This window comes from Oreochromis aureus, linkage group 12, assembly GCF_013358895.1.
Source record: "Oreochromis aureus strain Israel breed Guangdong linkage group 12, ZZ_aureus, whole genome shotgun sequence".
Lineage (NCBI taxonomy): Eukaryota > Metazoa > Chordata > Actinopteri > Cichliformes > Cichlidae > Oreochromis > Oreochromis aureus.
The window spans coordinates 5,783,143-5,806,078 of NC_052953.1; the positions used below are offsets into that span (position 1 = coordinate 5,783,143).

At 40.5% G+C, this 22,936-nt stretch overlaps 1 protein-coding gene across 1 annotated transcript; it reads left to right on the top strand.

Annotated features, from left to right (window-relative positions):
- Positions 1-15,173: 15,173 nt before the first annotated feature.
- LOC116316321 (probable G-protein coupled receptor 21) lies at positions 15,174-22,716 on the top strand. Its single transcript, XM_039620313.1, has one exon. It carries the CDS (start codon positions 16,085-16,087, stop codon positions 17,153-17,155), a length of 1,071 nt encoding a protein of 356 aa, XP_039476247.1. The 5' UTR covers positions 15,174-16,084; the 3' UTR covers positions 17,156-22,716.
- Positions 22,717-22,936: the final 220 nt, after the last annotated feature.

Here is a 22,936-nt window from a genome sequence, read left to right on the forward strand (position 1 = left end):
GAAAACTAAGGCCTCAAATCCGAAGTACCTGACTCCGTGGTATAATTCTCAAACACGTAGCCTAAAGCAGATAACTCGTAAGCTGGAGAGGAAATGGCGTGTCACAAATTTAGAGGATCATCATTTAGCCTGGAGAAATAGTTTGCTGCTTTATAAGAAAGCCCTCCGCAAAGCCAGAACATCTTACTATTCGTCACTGATTGAAGAAAATAAGAACAACCCCAGGTTTCTCTTCAGCACTGTAGCCAGGCTGACAAAAAGTCAGAGCTCTACTGAGCCAACAATCCCTTTAACGTTAACTAGTAATGACTTCATGAACTTCTTCACAAATAAAATTTTTATCATTAGAGAAAAATTACCAATAATCATCCCACAGATGTAATATTATCTACAGCTACTTTTAGTACCATCGATGTTAAGTTAGACTCTTTTTCTCCAATTGATCTTTCTGAGTTAACTTCAATAATTACTTCCTCCAAACCATCAACGTATCTTTTAGACCCCATTCCTACAAAACTGCTCAAAGAAGTCCTGCCATTAATTAATTCTTCCATCTTAAATATGATCAACCTATCTCTAATAATCGGCTATGTACCACAGGCCTTCAAGCTGGCTGTAGTTAAACCTTTACTTAAAAAGCCATCTCTAGACCCAGCTTTCTTAGCTAATTACAGGCCAATCTCCAACCTTCCTTTCAAAAATCAAAAATCCTTGAAAGAGTAGTTGTCAAACAGCTAACAGATCATCTGCAGAGGAATGGCTGATTTGAAGCGTTTCAGTCAGGTTTCAGAGCTCATCACAGCACAGAAACAGCTTTAGTGAAGGTTACAAATGATCTTCTTATGGCCTCTGACAGTGGACTCATCTCTGTGCTTGTCCTGCTAGACCTCAGTGCTGCGTTTGATACTGTTGACCATAATATCCTATTAGAGCGATTAGAACATGCTGTAGGTATTACAGGTACTGCACTGCAGTGGTTTGTATCATATCTATCTAATAGACTCCAATTTGTTCATGTAAATGGAGAGTCCTCTTCACACACTAAGGTCAATTATGGTGTTCCACAGGGTTCAGTGCTAGGACCAATTCTATTTACATTATACATGCTTCCTTAGGCAGCATCATTAGAAGACATAGCATAAATTTTCACTGCTATGCAGATGACACGCAGCTCTATCTATCCATGAAGCCAGGTATCACAGACCAATTAGTTAAACTGCAGGAATGTCTTAAAGACATAAAGACCTGGCCGCTAACTTTCTGCTTCTTAATTCAGATAAAACTGAGGTTATTATACTCGGCCCTGAAAATATTAGAAATATGGTATCTAAGCAGATTCTTACTCTGGATGGCATTACCTTGGCCTCCAGTAATGCTGTGAGGAACCTTGAGTCATTTTGACCAGGACATGTCGTTCAATGCACATATTAAACAAATATGTAAGACTGCTTTCTTCCATTTGCGCAACATCTCTAAAATTAGAAATATCCTGTCTCAGAGTGACGCTGAAAAACTAGTTCATGCATTTATTACTTCCAGGCTGGACTACTGTAATTCTTTATTATCAGGATGTCCTAAAAACTCGCTGAAAAGCCTTCAGCTGATCCAAAATGCTGCAGCAAGAGTCCTGACAGGGACTAGAAAGAGAGAGCATATTTCTCCTGTTTTGGCTTCCTTCATTGGCTCCCTGTTAAATCCAGAATTCCAAATCCTGCTCTTCACATACAAGGTCTCAAATAATCAGGCCCCATCTTATCTTAATGACCTTGTAGTACCATATCACCCTATTAGAGCACTTCGCCTCGCTCTGCAGGCCTACTTGTTGTTCCTAGAGTATTTAAAAGTAGAATGTCGTTCCAGCAGCTATCCTCTTTGCGTCGATGCTGCTGACAGCAATCGAGGCGAAACACTTTCCTCTACAGCACCACAGACCTTGAATTCCCTGGAACATCACTTATCTGTTGTTTTGTCTATAGCTGTTTGTTTAAGTTATCTTTCTTTCAAATCACTTAACACACAGCAGACTGTGAGAGTTTAGTGTAGAGCACTTCGCTCTCGCTCTGCAGGCCTACTTGTTGTTCCTAGAGTATTTAAAAGTAGAATGGGAGGCAGAGCCTTCAGTTTTCAGGCCCCTCTTCTGTGGAACCAGCTTCCAGTTTGGATTCGGGAGACAGACACTATCTCTACTTTCAAGATTAGGCTTAAAACTTTCCTTTTTGCTAAAGCATATAGTTAGGGCTGGACCAGGTGACCCTGAATCCTCCCTTAGTTATGCTGCAATAGATGTAGGCTGCCGGGGATTCCCATGATGCATTGAGTTTTTCCCTTCCAGTCACCTTTCTCACTCACTATGTGCTAATAGACCTCTCTGCATCGAATCATATCTGTTATTAACCTCTGTCTCTCTTCCACAGCATGTCTTTCATCCTGTTTTCCTTCTTTCACCCCAACCGGTCACAGCAGATGGCCCCGCCCCTGCCTGAGCCTGGTTCTGCCGGAGGTTTCTTCCTGTTAAAAGGGAGTTTTTCCTTCCCACTGTTGCCAAAGTGCTTGCTCATAGGGGGTCATATGATTGTTGGGTTTTTCTCTGTATTTATTATTGTGCGATCTGCTGTACAATATAAAGCGCTTTGAGCGACTTTTGTTGTGATTTGGCGCTATATAAATAAAATTGAATTGAATTGAATTGAATTGATATGATCTGGATGTTGTGTTCACTCTGTGCCATGTGTGGGGTTTTTTTGTTGTTGTTTTTTTTTTAAATTTATGTTTATATTTGTTACAGTCTCTGCTGCCCTTCTGGTCAAATTAACCTTGAAAAATGGATTTTTAATCCCAATGAGACTGGATAAAGGATTGGACTAGAGAAAATAGGACTGTGTTTATGTCTATGTCTTTGATTTATAAGTTCAAGCTTGATGTAACTGTAACTGTGTTCTGGTGAGATGCTTGTTTTTCTTCTATCCCCAACTGTTTTGGTTACTTGTCTTGTCACTAGTTATATTTATTGGTAATTCAGGTCCTTGAACGTAATCTACTATATACTACTTTGTGTATTTGCTTCGGTTTCACACATTACCAAGTCTGTGGATACCACAATAAAGTACTTTGGTAAATGGACTTCTTATATAGAACTCAAGGCACTTTATACAACATGCCACATTCACCCTATTCACACTTTGCATTTATGTGCTTTCTAACTAACATTCACACTCCGATGGATGCATCAGAGGGCAACTTAGGGTTAGTATTTTGCCCAAAGATATTTAGCATGGAGACATCGAATCACCAGCCTTCCGATCAGCAAATGACCTGCTCTAATTCCTGAGCTACAGCCATCCCACTTTGATTGATTCTCAGTCAATGTCAATCTGTGAACTTTTTAAGATGACGCTGCACTTGAACTTTTGGTAAAACTGGCTCATAAGATGAATATTGTCAGAGTAGAAAAGTGCTATAGAAGTAACAGTCTGTTTACCATTTACTAAATTGAGGTGTTTGAATTTGATGCAGAGAAATGCAATCGATTCCAGACAATGCTCCAGATTCCTCAAGGATATTGTGAAAAACAAAGGTTTGTTCATCGTATCCTTTGCATCATCTGAACCCTTCCTGTTAGAGTCCAATGCTGACTCTGGTCAGCTGATGTGGATGGAGAGGTCTAGGATGCCCTTCTTTGGTAGTTTTAATAACATGCCTTTTATGATTTTTACAGTTATCTAAAACTAAACTGAACGTAAGTGTGATGAAACACTTTGGTTAGCTGAAATAAAAATAAACTAGAATGCTGGGGAAAAAAGTACTAGACACAATATTGTGTATTAATAACATTCAATTTAAAAACAGTGCTGCAGATGTCTTTAGTTTCAGTCTTTGGTCAGTTTGGTCAAAGGCTGCTGAGGCTTTGGTGTTTGTTTACTTCAGGATGAATACATGACCGAGAATCAACTGGGTTTACACAGCATTGTTTTTGTTGTGAACCTCTAAAATCTGCCCCTGACAAGCAGGCTTCATATTATAATAACTGAAAAAAGCTAAGGTAAACTAATAAAAGCTAAACTAAAATGAATCATACATCAGTACCCTGCTGTCTTAGTTAATTATAGGTCAATCTTCAACCCTTCTTTCCTCTCAAGAATTCTTGAAAGAGTAATTGTCAAACAGCTAACAGATCATTTGCAGAGGATGGCTTTTTTGAAGAGTTTCTGTCAGGATTCAGAGCTCATCACTGCACAGAAACAACTTTAGTGAAGGTTACAAATGATCTTCTTATGGCCTCTGACAGTGGACTCATCTGTGTGCTTATCCTACTTGACCTCAGAGCAGTGCGTTGCCTCAGTGCGTTGACCATAATATTCTATTAAATCGATTAGAGAATGATGTAGGTATGACAGGTACTGCGCTGCAGTTTGTATCATCGTATCTATTTAATAGACTCCAATTTGTTCAATTAAATGGAGAGTCCTTTTCACACATGAAGGTTCATTATGGAGTTCCACAGGGTTCAGTGCTAGAACCAATTCTATTTACATTATACATGCTTCACTTAGCCAGTTTCATCAGAAGACATAGCATACATTTTCACTGCTATGCTGATGACACCCAACTTTATCTATCCATGAAGCCAGATAACACACACCAATTAGTTAAACTGCAGGAATGTCTTAGAGACATAAAGACCTGGATGACCTAATTTTCGGCTTCTAAATTAAGATAAAGCTGAGTTTATTGTACTTGGCCCTAAAATTTGTTGAAATATGGTATCTCCAGATAATTACTCTGGATGGCATTACCTTGGCCTCCAGTAACACTGTGAGGAACCTTGGAGTCATTTTTGACCAGGACATGTCCTTCAATGCACATATTAAACAAATATGTAAGACTGCTTTCTTCCATTTGCGCAACATCTCTAAAATTAGAAATATCCTGTCTCAGAGTGACGCTGAAAAACTAGTTCATGCATTTATTACTTCCAGGCTGGACTACTGTAATTCTTTATTATCAGGATGTCCTAAAAACTCGCTGAAAAGCCTTCAGCTGATCCAAAATGCTGCAGCAAGAGTCCTGACAGGGACTAGAAAGAGAGAGCATATTTCTCCTGTATTGGCTTCCCTTCATTGGCTTCCTGTTAAATCCAGAATTGAATTCAAAATCCTGCTCCTCACATACAAGGTCTTAAATAATCAGGCCCCATCTTATCTTAATGATCTTATAGTACCATATCACCCTATTAGAGCACTTGGCTATCGGATTGCGGGCTTACTTGTGGTTCCTAGAGGATTTAAAAGTAGAATGGGAGGCAGAGCCTTCAGTTTTCAGGCCCCTCTTCTATGGAACCAGCTTTCAGTTTGGATTTGGGAGACACACTTTTTACTACTTTTATCTCTAGTTTTTCTGTCCCACTGTCACCAAAGTGCTTGCTCATAGGGGTCATATGATTGCTGGCGTTTTCTCTGTATGTAATATTACAGGGTCTACATTACAATGTAAAGCACCTTGAGACGACTGTTGTTGTGATTTCAGTCAAGTTTATTTATTTTGGTGCTGTTTGAATAAAATTGAGTTGAATTGAAAATTGAATTAATACATCTTGGGAGTTCATGGAAACAAAACTAAATTGAAAATGAAATATACAAAAACAGTGTGTAACAAATTTGTCCTAAAACTGTTTTAAAACTAAACAACCAAAAAACCCAAACAAATATTTTAGAATTCTGTCAACATCTTTGCTCAAAACTTTGAGTATATTTTTATTTATTAGGCCAATAATAAGCTGAAGTCATGTTTTTACACTCAATTTTGAGCCAGCACACTCGACCTCTCTAGGAAGTCATAAATTTAATTTCAACCACTAAAACAAATTTTTGTTTAGTAATGCCAGCAAATGGCTGTAATTTGGGATCTTAATTGAAAAACAGTAATGTGCTTTACTTTTTCACCCTGCTTTTTTGTAAGAAATTAAATTTAAAAATTACTGGATAGTAGGAGTAATTGTATTTTAGCATTAAAAACATACATACATTAACCATTATAGAAACATAAGAAATTCTTTTGGTAATTACCAAAACTGTTAATTTAGGGTAGCTTGACACCCTACATTGGGTGGTGTCCTTTTTGGTGGGGAATTTGTTTTGCACTGTAAATAAAAACTGATTAGAAACTAGAAAAAACATAAATATGCACCAGTCTTCACAGATGTTTTTCTTTCTGTATTGAACAGGCCTGTCAGTACAGTTGCTGTGTCCGTGGATGCTTCTCTGCATTTATCAAACAGAGCCTGGTGCCTTATCTTTTTGCAGACTTTAGATGGCATTACTCATCTTCTGTTGTTGGATTTATCCTTTGTGCGTTGTCATATCCTGGGGCTGGAGATAAATCTTTTTATATTGGCAGTGGGCCAATATATTGGCAGTGGTGGTATTATTCGATAGTCACAATATCAGCTTTGACCTTGTTTTAAAAACCTAACGACCCAGCAGTGTGACGGTAAACATCACTCCTGGGTAACCCCCTGCAGCGCTGACCTTTTAGTCTGCGCTTGAGCTGTAACCGAGGCAGGAAAATTAGGTCACCTTTGTACATTACCTCTCATCCACCCTTGTTTAACAGCTCCTTACAACCTTTTTTTAAGCTGATGAAGGGAAGGCATACACTGCTTATTATGTTTAATCTCCTCAGTGTATATACAGTGGCTTGCAAAAGTATTCGGCCCCCTTGAACTTTTCCACATTTCGTCACATTACAGCCACAAACATGAATCAATTTTATTGGAATTCCACGTGAAAGACCAATACAAAGTGGTGTACACGTGAGAAGTGGAACGAAAATCATACATGATTCCAAACATTTTTTACAAATAAATAACTGAAAAGTGGGGTGTGCGTAATTATTCAGCCCCCTTGGGTCTGAGTGCAGTCAGTTGCCCATAGACATTGCCTGATGAGTGCTAATGACTAAATAGAGTGCACCTGTGTGTAATCTAATGTCAGTACAAATACAGCTGCTCTGTGACGGCCTCAGAGGTTGTCTAAGAGGATATTGGGAGCAACAACACCATGAAGTCCAAAGAACACATCAGACAGGTCAGGGATAAAGTTATTGAGAAATTTAAAGCAGGCTTAGGCTACAAAAAGATTTCCCAAGCCTTGAACATCCCACGGAGCACTGTTCAAGCGATCATTCAGAAATGGAAGGAGTATGGCACAACTGTAAACCTACCAAGACAAGGCCGTCCACCTAAACTCACAGGCCGAACAAGGCTGATCAGAAATGCAGCCAAGAGGCCCATGGTGACTCTGGACGAGCTGCAGAGATCTACAGCTCAGGTGGGGGAATCTGTCCATAGGACAACTATTAGTCGTGCACTGCACAAAGTTGGCCTTTATGGCAGAGTGGCAAGAAGAAAGCCATTGTTAACAGAAAACCATAAGAAGTCCCGTTTGCAGTTTGCCACAAGCCATGTGGGGACACAGCAAACATGTGGAAGAAGGTGCTCTGGTCAGATGAGAGACCAAAATGGAACTTTTGGCCAAAATGCAAAACGCTATGTGTGGCGGAAAACTAACACTGCACATCACTCTGAACACACCATCCCCACTGTCAAATATGGTGGTGGCAGCATCATGCTCTGGGGTGCTTCTCTTCAGCAGGGACAGGAAGCTGGTCAGAGTTGATGGGAAGATGGATGGAGCCAAATACAGGGCAATCTTGGAAGAAAACCTCTTGGAGTCTGCAAAAGACTTGAGACTGGGGCGGAGGTTCACCTTCCAGTAGGACAACGGCCCTAAACATAAAGCCAGGGCAACAATGGAATGGTTTAAAACAAAACATATCCATGTGTTAGAATGGCCCAGTCAAAGTCCAGATCTAAATCCAATCGAGAATCTGTGGCAAGATCTGAAAACTGCTGTTCACAAACGCTGTCCATCTAATCTGACTGAGCTGGAGCTGTTTTGCAAAGAAGAATGGGCAAGGATTTTAGTCTCCAGATGTGCAAAGCTGGTAGAGACGTACCCTAAAAGACTGGCAGCTGTAATTGCAGCAAAAGGTGGTTCTACAAAGTATTGACTCAGGGGGCTGAATAATTACGCACCCCCCACTTTTCAGTTATTTATTTGTAAAAAATGTTTGGAATCATGTATGATTTTCGTTCCACTTCTCACGTGTACACCACTTTGTATTGGTCTTTCACGTGGAATTCCAATAAAATTGATTCATGTTTGTGGCTGTAATGTGACAAAATGTGGAAAAGTTCAAGGGGGCCGAATACTTTTGCAAGCCACTGTACTTCCTTCTTGGCAGACACTGACCATAAGGAACTTATTTATTTTGGCAGAATGTTTAGGTTAACCATTGTCTTCCGTTGCTCCCCCTGATTGGTGAAGGTAGAACTGAAAGATAGAAAGACTCCAGTGTTTTAATATTTTTAAGTTAACCTTGTTGCAGCTAATTGTCTAATTTGAGAGGAAACATGTACAGAGACAGAAAGGCACAGTAAGCAACAAGTGCAAAGTTGCAGTCATGTGATATGTCCTTAATAATTCGGACAGTTATTGCCCTCAACCCAGGAGACTTCTTTGAAATCTGGCCCATGTGGCCTATGGGTTGTGATAACTTGGGACCCATTGGCTTCTTTGTTAGAGATTCTGGAAAATTGTGCAAGCCTTTTACAACTTTCCAGATAATCACAGTTTTTACATGAATCATTTCAAGTCAGTTATTTCAGTATAATCACAGAAACAAACCAAATGGGAGTAAATTATTGCTAAGTGTATCTAAATCTGGGTCAGCTTGTTTGTTGACCTAATTGCTGTGCATATTCATCAGTCCACAGTCTGGGTATGTGCTGACTTTCACTGTGGTTAGGCTGTTTTCTAATGATACTCAAGAAGGCCAGTGCAGAGGGCTGAAGGCATGTTTGCAGTTCAAAGTGTCACAGACATGCAGCAAAAGACTATTCTTCTTTTCAATTCCCAAATGATTTATTATACAGAATAACGAGGTCCTATCATACTAATGTTTTTATTCTTGGAGTCTGCTAGAGTACCAATGCATGATTCACAGCTGAAAATTATTATAATTTTATTATTATTTATCTTTACTCAGTTCACCCTCTGTCTGAAACAAGATGTTTTAGTTTCCTAACATCTCATTTAAAGCAACTGTCTTCTGATTGGCTGCCCTTCGTAATCAGACATAGGTGGGTGGGGCTTCTGAGCTTTAAATGTCCACATTATGGTTGTCCCATTTGTATGACACAAACTTGTCACAAACTGAGTGTTTAGACAAGTCTGAGCTTTTGGCCAAGAAAGTTTACTTGTGCATACACTCACATCATTATTGGCCGTGTTTATATGAGCATCCAGCATTGTGACAGTAAATGATGCCTGTTGTATAATAAATTAATTTTTTTTAAAAACTACTCAGCAAAAGATAAAGGTTATTTGAATTATCAGTTACCTAAATACATAATATAAATGTAACTTTGTTATAAAACTGTTTTCCCTACGTAAACATTATACCTACTGGACATTTTGTTAGGTACCCTTTGCTTGTACCTAATAGCAGTTCTTAATGGTGAAGATTCAACAAGCTGCTGGAAACATTTCTCAGAGATTTTGCTCCATACTGACCTTATAGAATAACACAGTTTGTTAGTTGCACATCTATGATGTGAATTTTGCTTTCACACTGTTTACACAAATTTCTGACCCTACCATCCAGATGCTGCCACAGAAATTGAGGCTCATCAGACCAAGAAATGTTTTGACAATCTTTGGGTGTCCAGTTTTGATGAGCATGTGTGGCTTGTTGGCTCAGTTTCCTGCTCTTAGCTGACAGAAATGACATCCTGTGTGGTCTTCTGCTGCTGTAGCCTGTCTACTTCAAGGTTCAATGTCGTGCATTCAGAGATGCTCATCTACTTACCTTGGTTATAACAAGCATTACTCCTGCCTTGCTCTCAGCACACCTACTCTCTGGATGTAATACTTCACTACATCCATGAACCTCCAGTGCCATATTCCTCTTTTCCTCCTGGCTGGCAGCGCCATAGTCAGCATCCTTTGCCCAATATATCCGCCTCTGCACATGTCCAAAACATCCCAGCCTTGCACTCTAATTTTGTCTTCAAACCGCTAAACCTGAGCTGTCCCATGATTTACTGATTTCTAATCTTGCACATCCTGCTCACTTCCAGTGAAAATCTTCAACTCTGCCACTTCCTGTGTATTTTTCAGTGCCATCGTCTCCAAACCATCATAGCAGGTCTCATCAGTCTTGTAAACATTACGTAATATTACTGTTAATTGTTGAACTCCAATCCCTAATTCTTTCTCCTCTTGTTTATGCCAAGTGAGTAACTTGGATGCTATTTCGGATCACATTATTCTCTCATATATCATAAATGCAATCAAAGTCTGTGCTGTTATGCAAGAAGTCCAGTTTTTTTCCCCTCTGTATTGGTTGGGTAACCTAACAAAGAAGTGTAGTGTGTGCTCTCCAACTATGAATCATGTTCATTTACCACTGTAGTTTTTAAAGTCTTTGACGGTGCTGTCCAACAGCAACTTTGCATTCATAATTAAAGAAAAATGTGCTTTTCCCTCAACAGGAGCTCTATTAGCTCTTCCTGTGCCGACACTCTGACCCTCTGGTGTTCAAATTGGCCTCCAGCAGGCTCAGGATCACAAGCTCTCTTTTTCCAAACAGTCAGTCACAAGGTGGCTTTCGCCCGTCGGCCTGCCTGTTGTTTACTGCTGTTGTGTTGACTTGGTAACTCCAACAAGGCGCTGATGTCTGTGTTCACATTGATGTTTTACAACAACTTTACAACTGAGATAATGCGGGTGCTTATTCAGACACCTCGACATTCAGCTTCACAAGTCTGGCAGATGTGGCACCTCTGACCCTGACCTGGAAATGAAAGCAAAAATAGACACTAACATGGTGGCTAGCGCTTACCATATGGTACCAGGAAAACAAACAGTGTCTGAATGATGTCTCTCTTCCCCACCATTAGGCTGGAAGGAGCCGACATTCTTGCGGTGACCCCTCCAGTTCTTCCTGCACCAAATATCACAAGAGATGCTTTGGTTTGATGTGGTGAATCAGCAGACTGCACCGTTTGGTAATGACGCATATAGGACATGGGCTTCTTATTTTATGGCAGCCTAAAAACAACTGAGCAAGTGTTGGTGTGACAGTTACAAGCAGCAAGAAGAATCTTAAAAAAGTGGAAAAGATTTTGTGGGTAAAACATGTCAAATATGCAGAGTAGTTACATTGTGTCCACAATTTTATTTACGTGTTTGTGAGCAACAAAGAACTAAAAGTTTCCAGTTAGAACTGCTTGTCCTAATTTGGGACTTTCGCACTCTTGTTTGTGTGTGTTGTCATACAACTGCACTTGACTGCATATAAAGATGAGTGAAACCACTGTTGTTGCGATCTGCTCCGTAGTTCGATTGTCCTATCTTCCCACCTGGTTGCCAGGCGAGGGCAGCCTAGGAGTTTAGCATGAAACCATTAGGATTGGACTTTCCAGACTCCATAATGCACAGTGTGTGGCTCAAACAGTAAAACCTCAGCAGTGCCCAGGTGAGAATGAAACAGTCATTTCCAGGATGAAGACACATCTATGTCTCATTAACAGAAACAACTTTAGGAAAGAAAAAGTTACAGATGAGATGAACAAGTGTCTTTCCAAATGTGCACTTATATTCTTCTCTAATTATATTCTTCTCTAATGTCAGGTGTGGTATTTGGTCTCCAAAAATGATTATAGCCCCACCCCTCACCATCACCACCCCCAAGTATAGGAGCATGGCGAATTTTGGTCCTAACAAAGATTTGTAAACAAGTAAAGACACGCGCACACACATGTCTGGTTTGCTATCCTCGTGGGGGCGTGCCATTGACATAATGCTTTCCCTAGCCGCTTACCCTAACCCTAAACATCAAAAATGAATGCCTATCCCTTACCCTAAACCTAACCATAACCAAATTGTAAGCTGGACATTAAAACCTCATTTTAAGTGTGAAAAATGCCTTCAACCTCGTGGAGACCTGGATTTTGGTCCCCACGAGGCCTGTTGGTCCCCACCAGTATAGTACATTTCAGATTTTGGTCCCCACCAAGATAGTAAGAAAACGCGCGCACACACACACACACACACACACACACACACACACTCTTCTGCGTTGCAAATGCTGCTTATATGTGAACTCTAAGAGTAATGATAATTTAATGCATCAAAGGAGAAATTTGTTAAAAACACACAGGCACAACTTCAGTAGTCGTCACAAAAGGCTGCCAAACGATTAATTCAGATTACATTACATACATACTGGCTGTTTTTAACTTTGTGGGTTAACTAGTTGATTAGTTTGTTTTTTGAATGCTTAAGCAGATAGTAGAGCTGCGCTAGAATATTTGGATATTGTTTCACTTGTCTTCGTATTCTCTTTCGGTGCTTTATACCATATACAGTAAGTTTGTGTTCTTGATATTCCGCTCACACAGCAGACATCATCAGAGTAAGTTCACTTAAATTTTGCCAAATTAGTAATTTTATAGGACTTTTTTTTTTTTTTTATACCTTTTGATTAAATATGAACAATAATTTAAATGTAAAGATGTTTATGACCAAAATGAATTCTGATTTAGAGCTGGATTCAGATTTTCTGAAATGCTATTGTCATTTCTGTGGTTTGGTCCCAAAAAATATAAAATCAGGTCTTTTGTGCTTCATCTCTTTCCATGCCGGTCTTTATTCCTTTCTCTTGCATCCCTATTTTTCCTTTCATCTTTTCCTGTGTTTGTTCTACATTTAGCATGATCTGTAGAAATTTTAATCATCCATTAGAAACTGTGTCGTGTGTTGTGTACACACATTTATGCTTGCAGTGTCTCTGAGCACATATGTAGTTCATATGTGATCGGTGTAGCTGCTGGGGACAGTGTGGAGTGCATGTGGTTGGGTCTCAGTATAGAGGGGAACCTGCTTGATGTTTATTGGGTAGCAGATGTGGAAGGGGGAGGAGCTTCCTGTTAGGAGCAAAATGGAGGTCCATGAAAATGAAGCTTACAGAGACCTACAGGGGGGTTAGAGCAATACTGAAAGGGACTCAAAGGAGGAAAGCGAGCGGAGAAGATGATTAGAGAAAATGGAGACTGTAATGAATAATTTATGCTTCAAAATTGAATATTTTAGCTGAAAATGCTTAAGTATGTGATGTAATGCTGCTCAAAATTCACAGTTTGATGTAACCTCCTTTTTGGGGGTGCATTTTGGTAAATCAGTGGAAACGGAATACAAAAAAACTTCACATTTTTATCAGTTAGTTAATGTCACTGCATTTATCTACATTAATAAATTAAATCTGTGCATTTAATTTTCTTTAAATGTTTCTACACGTGTCAGAAATGTAAATAATTAGACTGCAGGCGTTTTAACAGGATGTGGTCGTCAGGTTTGGTTTTTTTCTGGGAGCCGCTGAATGGAAAAGTAATTTGTGTTACTGTGACATTTACTGTTTTTTTCCCCCTTATTGTTCAGTTCAGTATTATTTGTGTAGCACCAGTTAACAACAAAAGGTCTCATACATAAATAATAATATGAAGAATTGTGAATTTATCTCCGGGGTCATTTCATTTTGATAAAGGGACTGAAGAAGTTACCAAGGAAAAATTTGATGCATTTATTTATTTTCTTGTATTGGCTTGTTGCCCACCAAACCAGTGTTCATCAGTCACTGGCCACTTCATTAGGTACAAATATTTAATCAGCCAGTCACATGGGAGCAACCAGATAACCAGATGCATTTAGTAATGTAGACATGGTTAAAACTGTTAAAGTTCAAACTGAATGGGAATGCCTTGTTGATACCAGAGGACAGACTGCTTCAAGATGATAGGAGAGCAATACTCAAATATCTGTTCAATTCACCAAGGTATGCAGAAGAGCGTTTTGCATGACATGCCAAGCCTTAAAGCAACCACAGAAAGACCCCATAGGGTGCATTTCCTGTCGAATAATAACAGGATATTGAGGCTACAATTCACACGAGTTCACCAAAATTGGACAATAGAATAGAAGAACTTCAATATATGTCACAAAGATTTAAAACAGTTCTTACAGCAATAGGAGGGTCCAACCCAGTACTAGCCAGGTGCGATTAATGAAGTGGTCAGTGAGTGTATATTGTAATATTAATTGTTTAAACGGTGGAGCAGTGAGTACCTTGACTTATTCGGCAGTACCAGTGTTACCAGTGATGAGCTTTAGTGTCTGTAGCAAAAACTTGGACTGCATAACAAAGATGGATGTTACCCAGTTGCTGTGTGTGGAGTTATTATTTTAAATGTTGGCAGCTTCACCTGCTGCTAAGATGCTTTTTATTTATAAAGCAAAAACCTTTGTGTGGTCTTTACTGAAAGCCTTAATATGTGCCTATTACTTCCTTCAATAAAATTAAAAAGAAGCAACACCACAAGCCAAACTCTTTGTAGAAGCAGGTCACCACTTGGCAGGCATCTTATGATGGGTTTTCTTCACTTAATTTGGAGGTTATTTAAAAACTTCAAATTAAGAGCAAAATAAGCTTTTAACAAACCCGTTACCCTCTGGAAGTTAATCGTCCGTTTCCCGCTACTGTGTTTTCTCTTATGACATGTCTACCACAAACACTGTTAAAACATCTCCCTCGGTGACTCACATTAGCGCATGTGAAATCTATCAAGCAGCCATGCAATCAAAGTCTCACACTCTTAATTTCAAGCATCAACAAAATCCAATAGATGCCTTACAAAACAAATGATCCTCACACCGATGTAATTTGCACCAGGCCATAATCATGATTTCTGCTTAAAATTTGTGAGTTTCTTATGGATTTTAGATGTTTTATTATATATATAATAAATTTCAGTTGCTCTGAAGCTTATTTAAAAAGTTTCCTTCTCGGTTCTGTAATTGTGGTACAGTAAGAGTGGGGACACTGGGAGGCAGAAAGAAGTAAAAAATTAACATGGACGGAGGAGGAGGAGGGGAAGCGAAGTGTGTGTGTGTGAGAGAGAGCGAGAGAGTGAAATGAGGGGAAAGGGAAGGAAAGTGTGTGTGTGCGTGTGTGTTAGAGCGAGAGAGAGAGCGAGTGAGTGAGTGAAGGGGGAGGAGAGGAAAGCAGCAGTGGCAGCGCTGCATCATCACTGTATCGCCACTACAGCAGAAAGGAGAAGCAGTTCACCGTCTACCTCCTTCATCTCTCTCTCTCTGTCTCTCACACTCATGACTACACATCTCTCCATCTTCACACACACTGGAAGTCGACCAGCCGCCACTGAGCCTGACAAGAAGAGCTCCCAGTGACATTATCCATCACCTTTGGATGTTTGCCCTGCCTGCCTCCAGGATTCCAGGACACTGTCTGCTCGTGAAAATCTGTCTTTTAATGACCCGCGGATGAGGCTTCTACCTTCAGATGTGCCGTTTGATTGGACCGCCTTGACTTTCTTTGCTGAGGAAGCATTCAGTGCCGGCACACAGGAGCTGCTGGGAATTTTGGGATTGTTTTCCTCTCCCCGTTTTTACCCTTTTACCGGCATTAGAAGAGTACCAGTGGATGGCTCTTTTTATTTATTTTTTCAATCTTTTAATTGTTTGGTTCCTGCCTGCTGGAGAACAGTGCTTACCTCGGGATTTGTAGTCAAGGGAGGGGGGTATGATAAACAGCTGTGAGGGGGAGGACGGGTTGCACTGCACCACTAGACGGGCATCTCTTGTCCTACATTGGGGAATTTTTTTTCTGCCTCTCGAGGTTGCACACATGCACATATTTCACCCCCAGCAGCAGCAGCAGCAGTGGCCGGCTGCGTTTTGCATGCACCGATGGATTACTGCTACTTTAAGGACAGGCTCGCTGCCCGCTGAGGGAGAAAAGATGCTGATATAGAAGAACAGGGGCATGCTTTGTTTTTGGAGCTGCAACTTCAGGGTTAAAAAAAATAAAGAGACTTGGATGACAGGATGATGGCTGCGTTGAGCTGAAACCGCCCCCTTCTCCTCCCTCCCTGTTCTCCAGTCCAAACATGAACTCTTCCTCTGATGCGAACCAAAGCGGCTCTCCCTCGTTCTGCCTGCTGGGCTCCATGGGTTACTCCCACAGCATGGATACCTGCGTGCTGGAGGTGGTTGTCATCCTCTTCCTCACTGTGCTCATCATCGCCGGCAACCTGGTGGTGATCTTTGTCTTCCATTGTGCCCCGCTGCTGCACCACCACACCACCAGCCACTTTATCCAAACCATGGCGTACGCTGATCTGCTGGTGGGCGTCAGCTGCCTCGTGCCCTCGATGTCCCTCCTCCACTACCTTCGAGGCCTGAATGAGGAGCTCACCTGCAAGGGATTCGGCTACATGGTTTCTGTGCTGAAGAGTGTTTCCATGGCCTCGCTAGCTTGCATCAGCGTGGACCGCTACATCGCCATCACCCGACCGCTGTCGTACACCACGCTGGTGACCCCATGCCGCCTGAGGGTGTGCATCGTGCTCATTTGGGTTTACTCTGCTTTGATTTTCCTGCCGTCGTTTTTCCGCTGGGGGAAACCAGGTTATCATGGGGACATATTTAAGTGGTGTGCACTCTCTTGGAAAACCAACCCGGCATTTAGCACCTTCATCGTGGCGCTGCTCTACGCACCAGCTGCACTTACTGTCTGCTTCACCTATGGGAGTATATTCCGGATCTGCCGGCAGCATACGAGGGAGATCTCCCAACGCCAAGCCCGATTCAGCCCGCAGACCGAGGGTGATAAAGGCGAGCGGGGAGAGCGTTGCGAGGGCTGCCCGGACAAACGCTATGCCATGGTGCTCTTCCGCATCACCAGTGTCTTCTATGTGCTGTGGATGCCGTACATCCTCTACTTTCTCCTAGAGAGCGCCGGCCTATATCACCACGAGGTGGCGTCCTTCCTCACAACATGGCTGGCAATCAGCAACAGCTTCTGTAACTGTCTCATCTATAGCCTCTCCAACAGCGTCTTCCGTAAAGGTCTCGGCCGCCTCTTTAGCCCACTGTTTCCTTCCTGCCTTGGCTGCACGGAGGCCAAAAAGGCTCCAGCCCCCGTCAGCCTGCGACCAGATCCCCGATGCCAAGTGTGAGCTCTGATGAGCTTTGACTCGGATGGATTCGCTCCGGTCGCTTTGGAGGCATCGGCCCCCCTGTGTGTGCTTTGCTCTCTACTGCGTAGCATGACACAGGTCTTTTTGGTCCTGCGGTGAGCACAGGGAGGCGCTTGTGCAGAAGCTTCCTGGCCGTTTTAAGAGGATGATTTTTGTGGAAAAAGGAGGCCGCGTCATTCCTGCTGGGACTTTCTTAAATTCTCTCTGTGTGATGCTGCTCTTTCATGGCTGCAGGCTGATGACACGGAGATAATAAGTTTGATACTGATGAAGAAAGTTCAGAGGATTTGATAAACATGCCTCACTGCACTGATTTAATGACTCCCAAATGCAAAAAAGTATAGCACAGTGTGAGCTGGGCTGCCCAATCCACTGAGATGCAAAAAATAATTTATTAATCTTTTCAAGCCTGACTGTAAATCTGTAAATTGTCTTGGTTCTTTCAGGGTGGAAGTATGTGTTGCAAAAAATGTTAAAACACTTGAAGCAGACTTCTGATCTGTTTCCTTTGGGGAACTCCAGATGCCAACGAGTGTAGGAAAAATCATTCACCTTAAAATCGTCACATCATCGGCTCGTGTATGGGTTCAAAATGCACAACAGATGGACTTATTTCCCAGAGATTAAGAAGATTTAGGAGCTTGTGTGTGTTTTATCAAGAGGATTTTTCTCTCGGGTGTTAGCAAGAAGCTCAAAATCTGAAAAAGCATCGGATTTCACATGAAAAAGTTGATTTAGGAATTAGCTTTACTTTTTAAACATGGCCTGGAAAGTTTTTCTGCCAGCAGACAAGAATCCTTGTTAAAGAAACAATAGATGATATGATTTATTCTTGTGTTTCATCTCAGGTTTATCAGCGCTTCTTTTTTTTAAGCCTCTGTGCTGTCTGCCTTTGATCTCAGCTGACAGAGTGCAGGACTTTTAAATCACAAGGCACATTGTAAGGTAATCAGCTCATGACTTGTAGTGCAGTCGGTGTCGATAATGAATCCGCTGTCTGTCAGGATCCTAACATCTGGTTTCAGCTAACTTTATTGCTCGTGTTTCTGCCCTGTTCCAGCAAGAGGGATATCACCCAGCTTTACGAGCCCGACCTCGCAGTGTCAGGGGTCAAAGCCTGTTTCTGAGAGCCAATGAGTGTGTTTCTATTTTTTCTGTTTTTTGTTCTTTGGTTTCATGTAAATACACATAGAGTATCAATATTTAAACAATGGCTAACTTCGGGGGTTTTATTGATTTATTGTAGACCTGCGGGATACCAGATGATCTTGTGGATCAGTAGAAGCTTTTTAAGATTATTTATTTGCCACAGTTAAGAGGTCTGACATGCTGCACCTCCGGATTGGAGCCACTTTTTAAAAATAATTCAGTGTTGAGTAGAAGGAAAAGCATTTCTTTGTATGCTGCGTTTAAAAACTCGCAGGACTTGTTTTTAAAGTCACAATGAAATTTCTGAAAGCATCTTGACAATTTGACTTTATTGTAGTTGGAAAAAGAAGAGGGAATGGGATAGGCTTAATAATGATAGGAAGGTGCCGGTAATTTACCCACCTACCACGTGTTTGCTATTTGCCAGTGGCCATTAAACAACAGAAGTAGAAGGAAAAAACTGACAATTAGATACCAGCCTGATAAAAGTTGGGTGTCACAGTGACTTGCACAAGTAGGATGGATATGCAAAGTGGAAGGTGACTGCAGTCTTCAAAAAATTCTAAAGAATAAACAAAAACTCATCGATGGTCTTGATGAACATTTGCACAGAATTGTGGGAAACTGTACCTTTACTTGTCAGTCATTTCAGAGCAGGTGAGTGGGTGGGTGATCTTTGGAGAATAGCTGAATGTGGAAGTGTTGCTGTAAAGTCATTGTGCTTCATATGCCACCCCTAGATGGCAAAAAACAAACAAAAAAACATTACAAGTATTTCGTGCATAAGAGTATTAGGCCAGAAGCCACACACGTTTACTTACTGTCTTTCTGGGATTTAGCTGGTTTGTTCTCAAAGGTAAAATTAAACTTTTTCAAGTTTTTTATCGTATGCATTTAAAAGAAATGTATGTTTTCATGAAAATTGCTTGCAAAACTGAATGAAAATCCAAACTGCACTGGCTGTACTCGGTTATAGTTCGTAGTGGGTTTTTTTTATTAATTTATTGGCTCATTTAGAAGAGCTGACATTAATAAACAGAGCTTTAAATGAGCCAAAATGAGGCTGTGCCATGTACTGCATTCTTTGTGAATGAGAAACTACACGAGCGTTCAAACAAGCTAGCCACAGTTTGTATTAGCAAGTGCTTTTACTGTGTTTATTTAAATAGTGTCCGGTGCCGTTAGTAACCTCAGATGCTGAACGAAACAGGCCTTTTATTTAAAGCAGGCACAATGAGAGGCAAGCTTTTATTTCTCTTTTTCTCTAGAATACGTGGCGGTTTTCAGGTAACAACTGTTTCAGCTGAAACACAACGTTGCCTTAAGCTAATAGGAAGTAATAACTCTCTTATTGGGCAGAAGTGTGAAATTATATTGAGCTTTTCCTCTTTTTATAACGCACACATTTGTGTAAATGTGAATGGTTGTCAAACCAGGTATCCACCCCACCAACAGTATATGAACCAAAATCTCTATAAACAAACCTTTAATATAATAGAGAATAAATCCTAACATACATATAACACCTGGAGATACTTTGATTTGAAATAGTTACAAAAAAGTCTGTCCATTTCTTAACAAGCCTTTTATTTTGAAATTTTAATTTATAAGTTATAATCGAGCAGTAAGCCTACAAAGCTAAGACATGAAGTCACATTCCTGTTAATGGCTCACTGTAAATTTAAAACAGTAACGAGAATAACACCATCGACAGAATGCAAAATGGTTTCCTGGACACAGGGAATCGGACCACAAATAGAAGCTAAAGCATTTGAAAGCTTCTGAAAGATTCTTGTCATGAACATCAACAGCTGTCAGATAGAAACTGTGCTCATGCAAAGAAAAGTAATCAAAATAGCAGCAAAAACAGGAAACGTAAAAGTAGCTTTCAAGGTAAAGGGAGAAATGATGATGCTGAATTGGAAAACTGTCTGAGATACTGGAATGATCCAAGCTGCTAATGCTAATATTTGCCAGTTGCTAATTTTGAAATATGGTGGCAAAAAAGGTTGTTAAACGTGGCTCCGGGCATGAAATTTCGCTTGATCCACTTCCGGAGATGCTACATAAATGCTCTCCACCTCTGTGCACCGAGGAGCAAGGAGTTTATTTCTCACTTTCAGCTCGAAGACAAAGACCTTACTAACTAGAGCACACTGAGTCACGAATCCAATGTTCACATAAAGCAATGGATTATTTAGCCTGTTGTAATTACTTACTGGTCACAGGTGGTTGTCTCGATTCCTTTTTTAAAACTTTAGGACTGTTGTCATGTGTAATCAAAGATAACAGTAGGCCTAATAAGATGCTTGCTTGACAGTAGCTTTATATTAAAGGTTGTATCTCTTGTCTGTTAAAAACCTCAGCCAGCTCCCAGTAATAATACGGTTGCTGCATATGCATGCAATTGCTTGGTGACCAGTTTTCCTAAGTGCTTCTGGCCGGACTCTCCCAGCCTCCATAGAGTGAGGTGCAGGGAGCAGTCTGACACAGAGAGGTATGTCTGTGGCAAGTTTAAAATGACTAGTTAACATATAAAGCACACCTTTGGACTGTGAGAGAGCATGCAGACTACACAGGTAGGCCTCTAGCTGACCAGGAAATTTGAACCCAGAACTGCCAGTAAGACAATACTGCAGCGCCTCAATTTCAGAATCAATCTGCAAACTTTAATAACTTTATGATCTTACAAATTCTGATTAGAATTGGGTCCTGTAATGTTAATTTGTACAGCTGCTTGATTCCTAAGCTGTGTATGCAGAGTTGGTGCCTTTAAGAACATTTGTAATGGAATAATCTGACAAATGATATAGTTTGCAGACTGTCCAAGAAGTTTGTGCTTCAGTTTTGGCGAGATTCTAGCATTTTATTTGTCTGTTAATTAACACTAATTAGCAGGTGTCTGTGTTTACCGCTCTACCCTGACTCCCAAATAGAATCACTCCAGGCTCAAGAGTTAAAGCCTTAACATGCAGACTCAAAAAAACTGAGTCACTATGGTTTTATCCATTGTATATTTATAGTCTAATCTTCAGTTTGCCTGCTGTCTTTGAGTAAATGTGCTGTGTGTAATTGGCAAATGACATTTTTCTGAAGAAACATGCTCATAATAATACTTTAGTTCACATATACTCTGAGTATACATGCAGTTTTATTGTCTTTGATCTTTTAATCCACATATTAAAATGTAGTATTTAGATATTATGTTATTCTTATCATTGGTTTAAATTCTACAGAAAACAAAAATGCAGATTTTGGTTTAATGTCAGTGATTTGGAGGTTAAAAAGAAACACTGAGGGCAACATATGTAATGGCTTCTGTGCTGCTTTGAATGTCTTAAATAATATTATGTCCATAAACATTTGGTCGTTTTACTGTTAATTATGTTCTCACAGTGTGCATGGAAATAAATGTGAACTGTAAAAGGTTTCAACGAGAGAAACGTGACACTGTTAAAATCATTATCATTACTACTCTTATTATTTCATTGTGACTTTAACCAGTGTTTAGTTTTCCCAATAGAAACACAAACATGCCTTTTCACCACGGGGGCTGAGGTGCCAGAGGTCAGATCGATGTCAGGGTTCAGGGTTCAGCTGCAGGACTTTCTGGAGACTTCCCTGAATATGTTCTGTTCAGATTTTTTAGCACATTTTTCTGTGTCGTGCTATTTCGTGGCGTTCTGTCTACAGAATCTGCTTTGAAATGTAAAATGTTGACATGTCAGACCCTCCGGTTTATTTATTGCAGAGGATGCTTCATCATCAGACTTTACCTGCATGATTCTGGTTCAGTCTGGATCAGTGCGTCTGTCTCATGATGCTACTGAGAGAAATTTACTGACTGTGCTCCTTGTCTTCTAAATACTGTTGCATAACACAGATGGCTCACTCTGTTTTTTGATGATGGCAACGAGTTCAGGAAACAGGAATGACCTATTCCTTAAACTGCTGTCAGGAAAACATCAGATTCATCTGCCAAAAGTGACATTTTTGTCATTAGAAGTCGTACGATTACGTTGACGAGTTCCATGTGCAAAAACCGGATATGTTAATTAACATGCAGATCGTTTGAAGTCCTGATATTTTCCTTGACAGCCTCGCAGTGCTGCTCATCTGTGGGAGTGGGTGTGGTGCAGCTTCCAGCTTCCCCTCGAACCACAACAAATCAATAGTGGTAGCAGAAAAAAATCTGAATGAAGGGCTTTTAATGTTGTTACTCTGGTTGAACTGTTTGCTTCTCAGCTTGTGACCCGAACTTTGAAGAACCTGCTGAACATTGTTGTAAATAGAGGTGTAATTGTCTGATTATTAAAAAGAGATGTTCTGTTTATGTGGTTTGGGGTTGATATGATATGCAAAATCCTTTAAATGCTCCATCAAACTGTTTATTGTAGTAATGTTGGGAAAACTAAGCCAGCTGAGGTTAGTTATTAGTTCCTTAACAACTGTGAACGAAGCATTGGAGTGCAACTTGCTAGTTTATTCAAGGTTTTCATGTTCGGGTTGAACTCCCTGCCACGATCCACAAGTCCACTAGACTGTATCTTCAGCACAAATGATTCTGTCTATATATAGCATATGTACTGCATATTATGATATTCTTTGAAT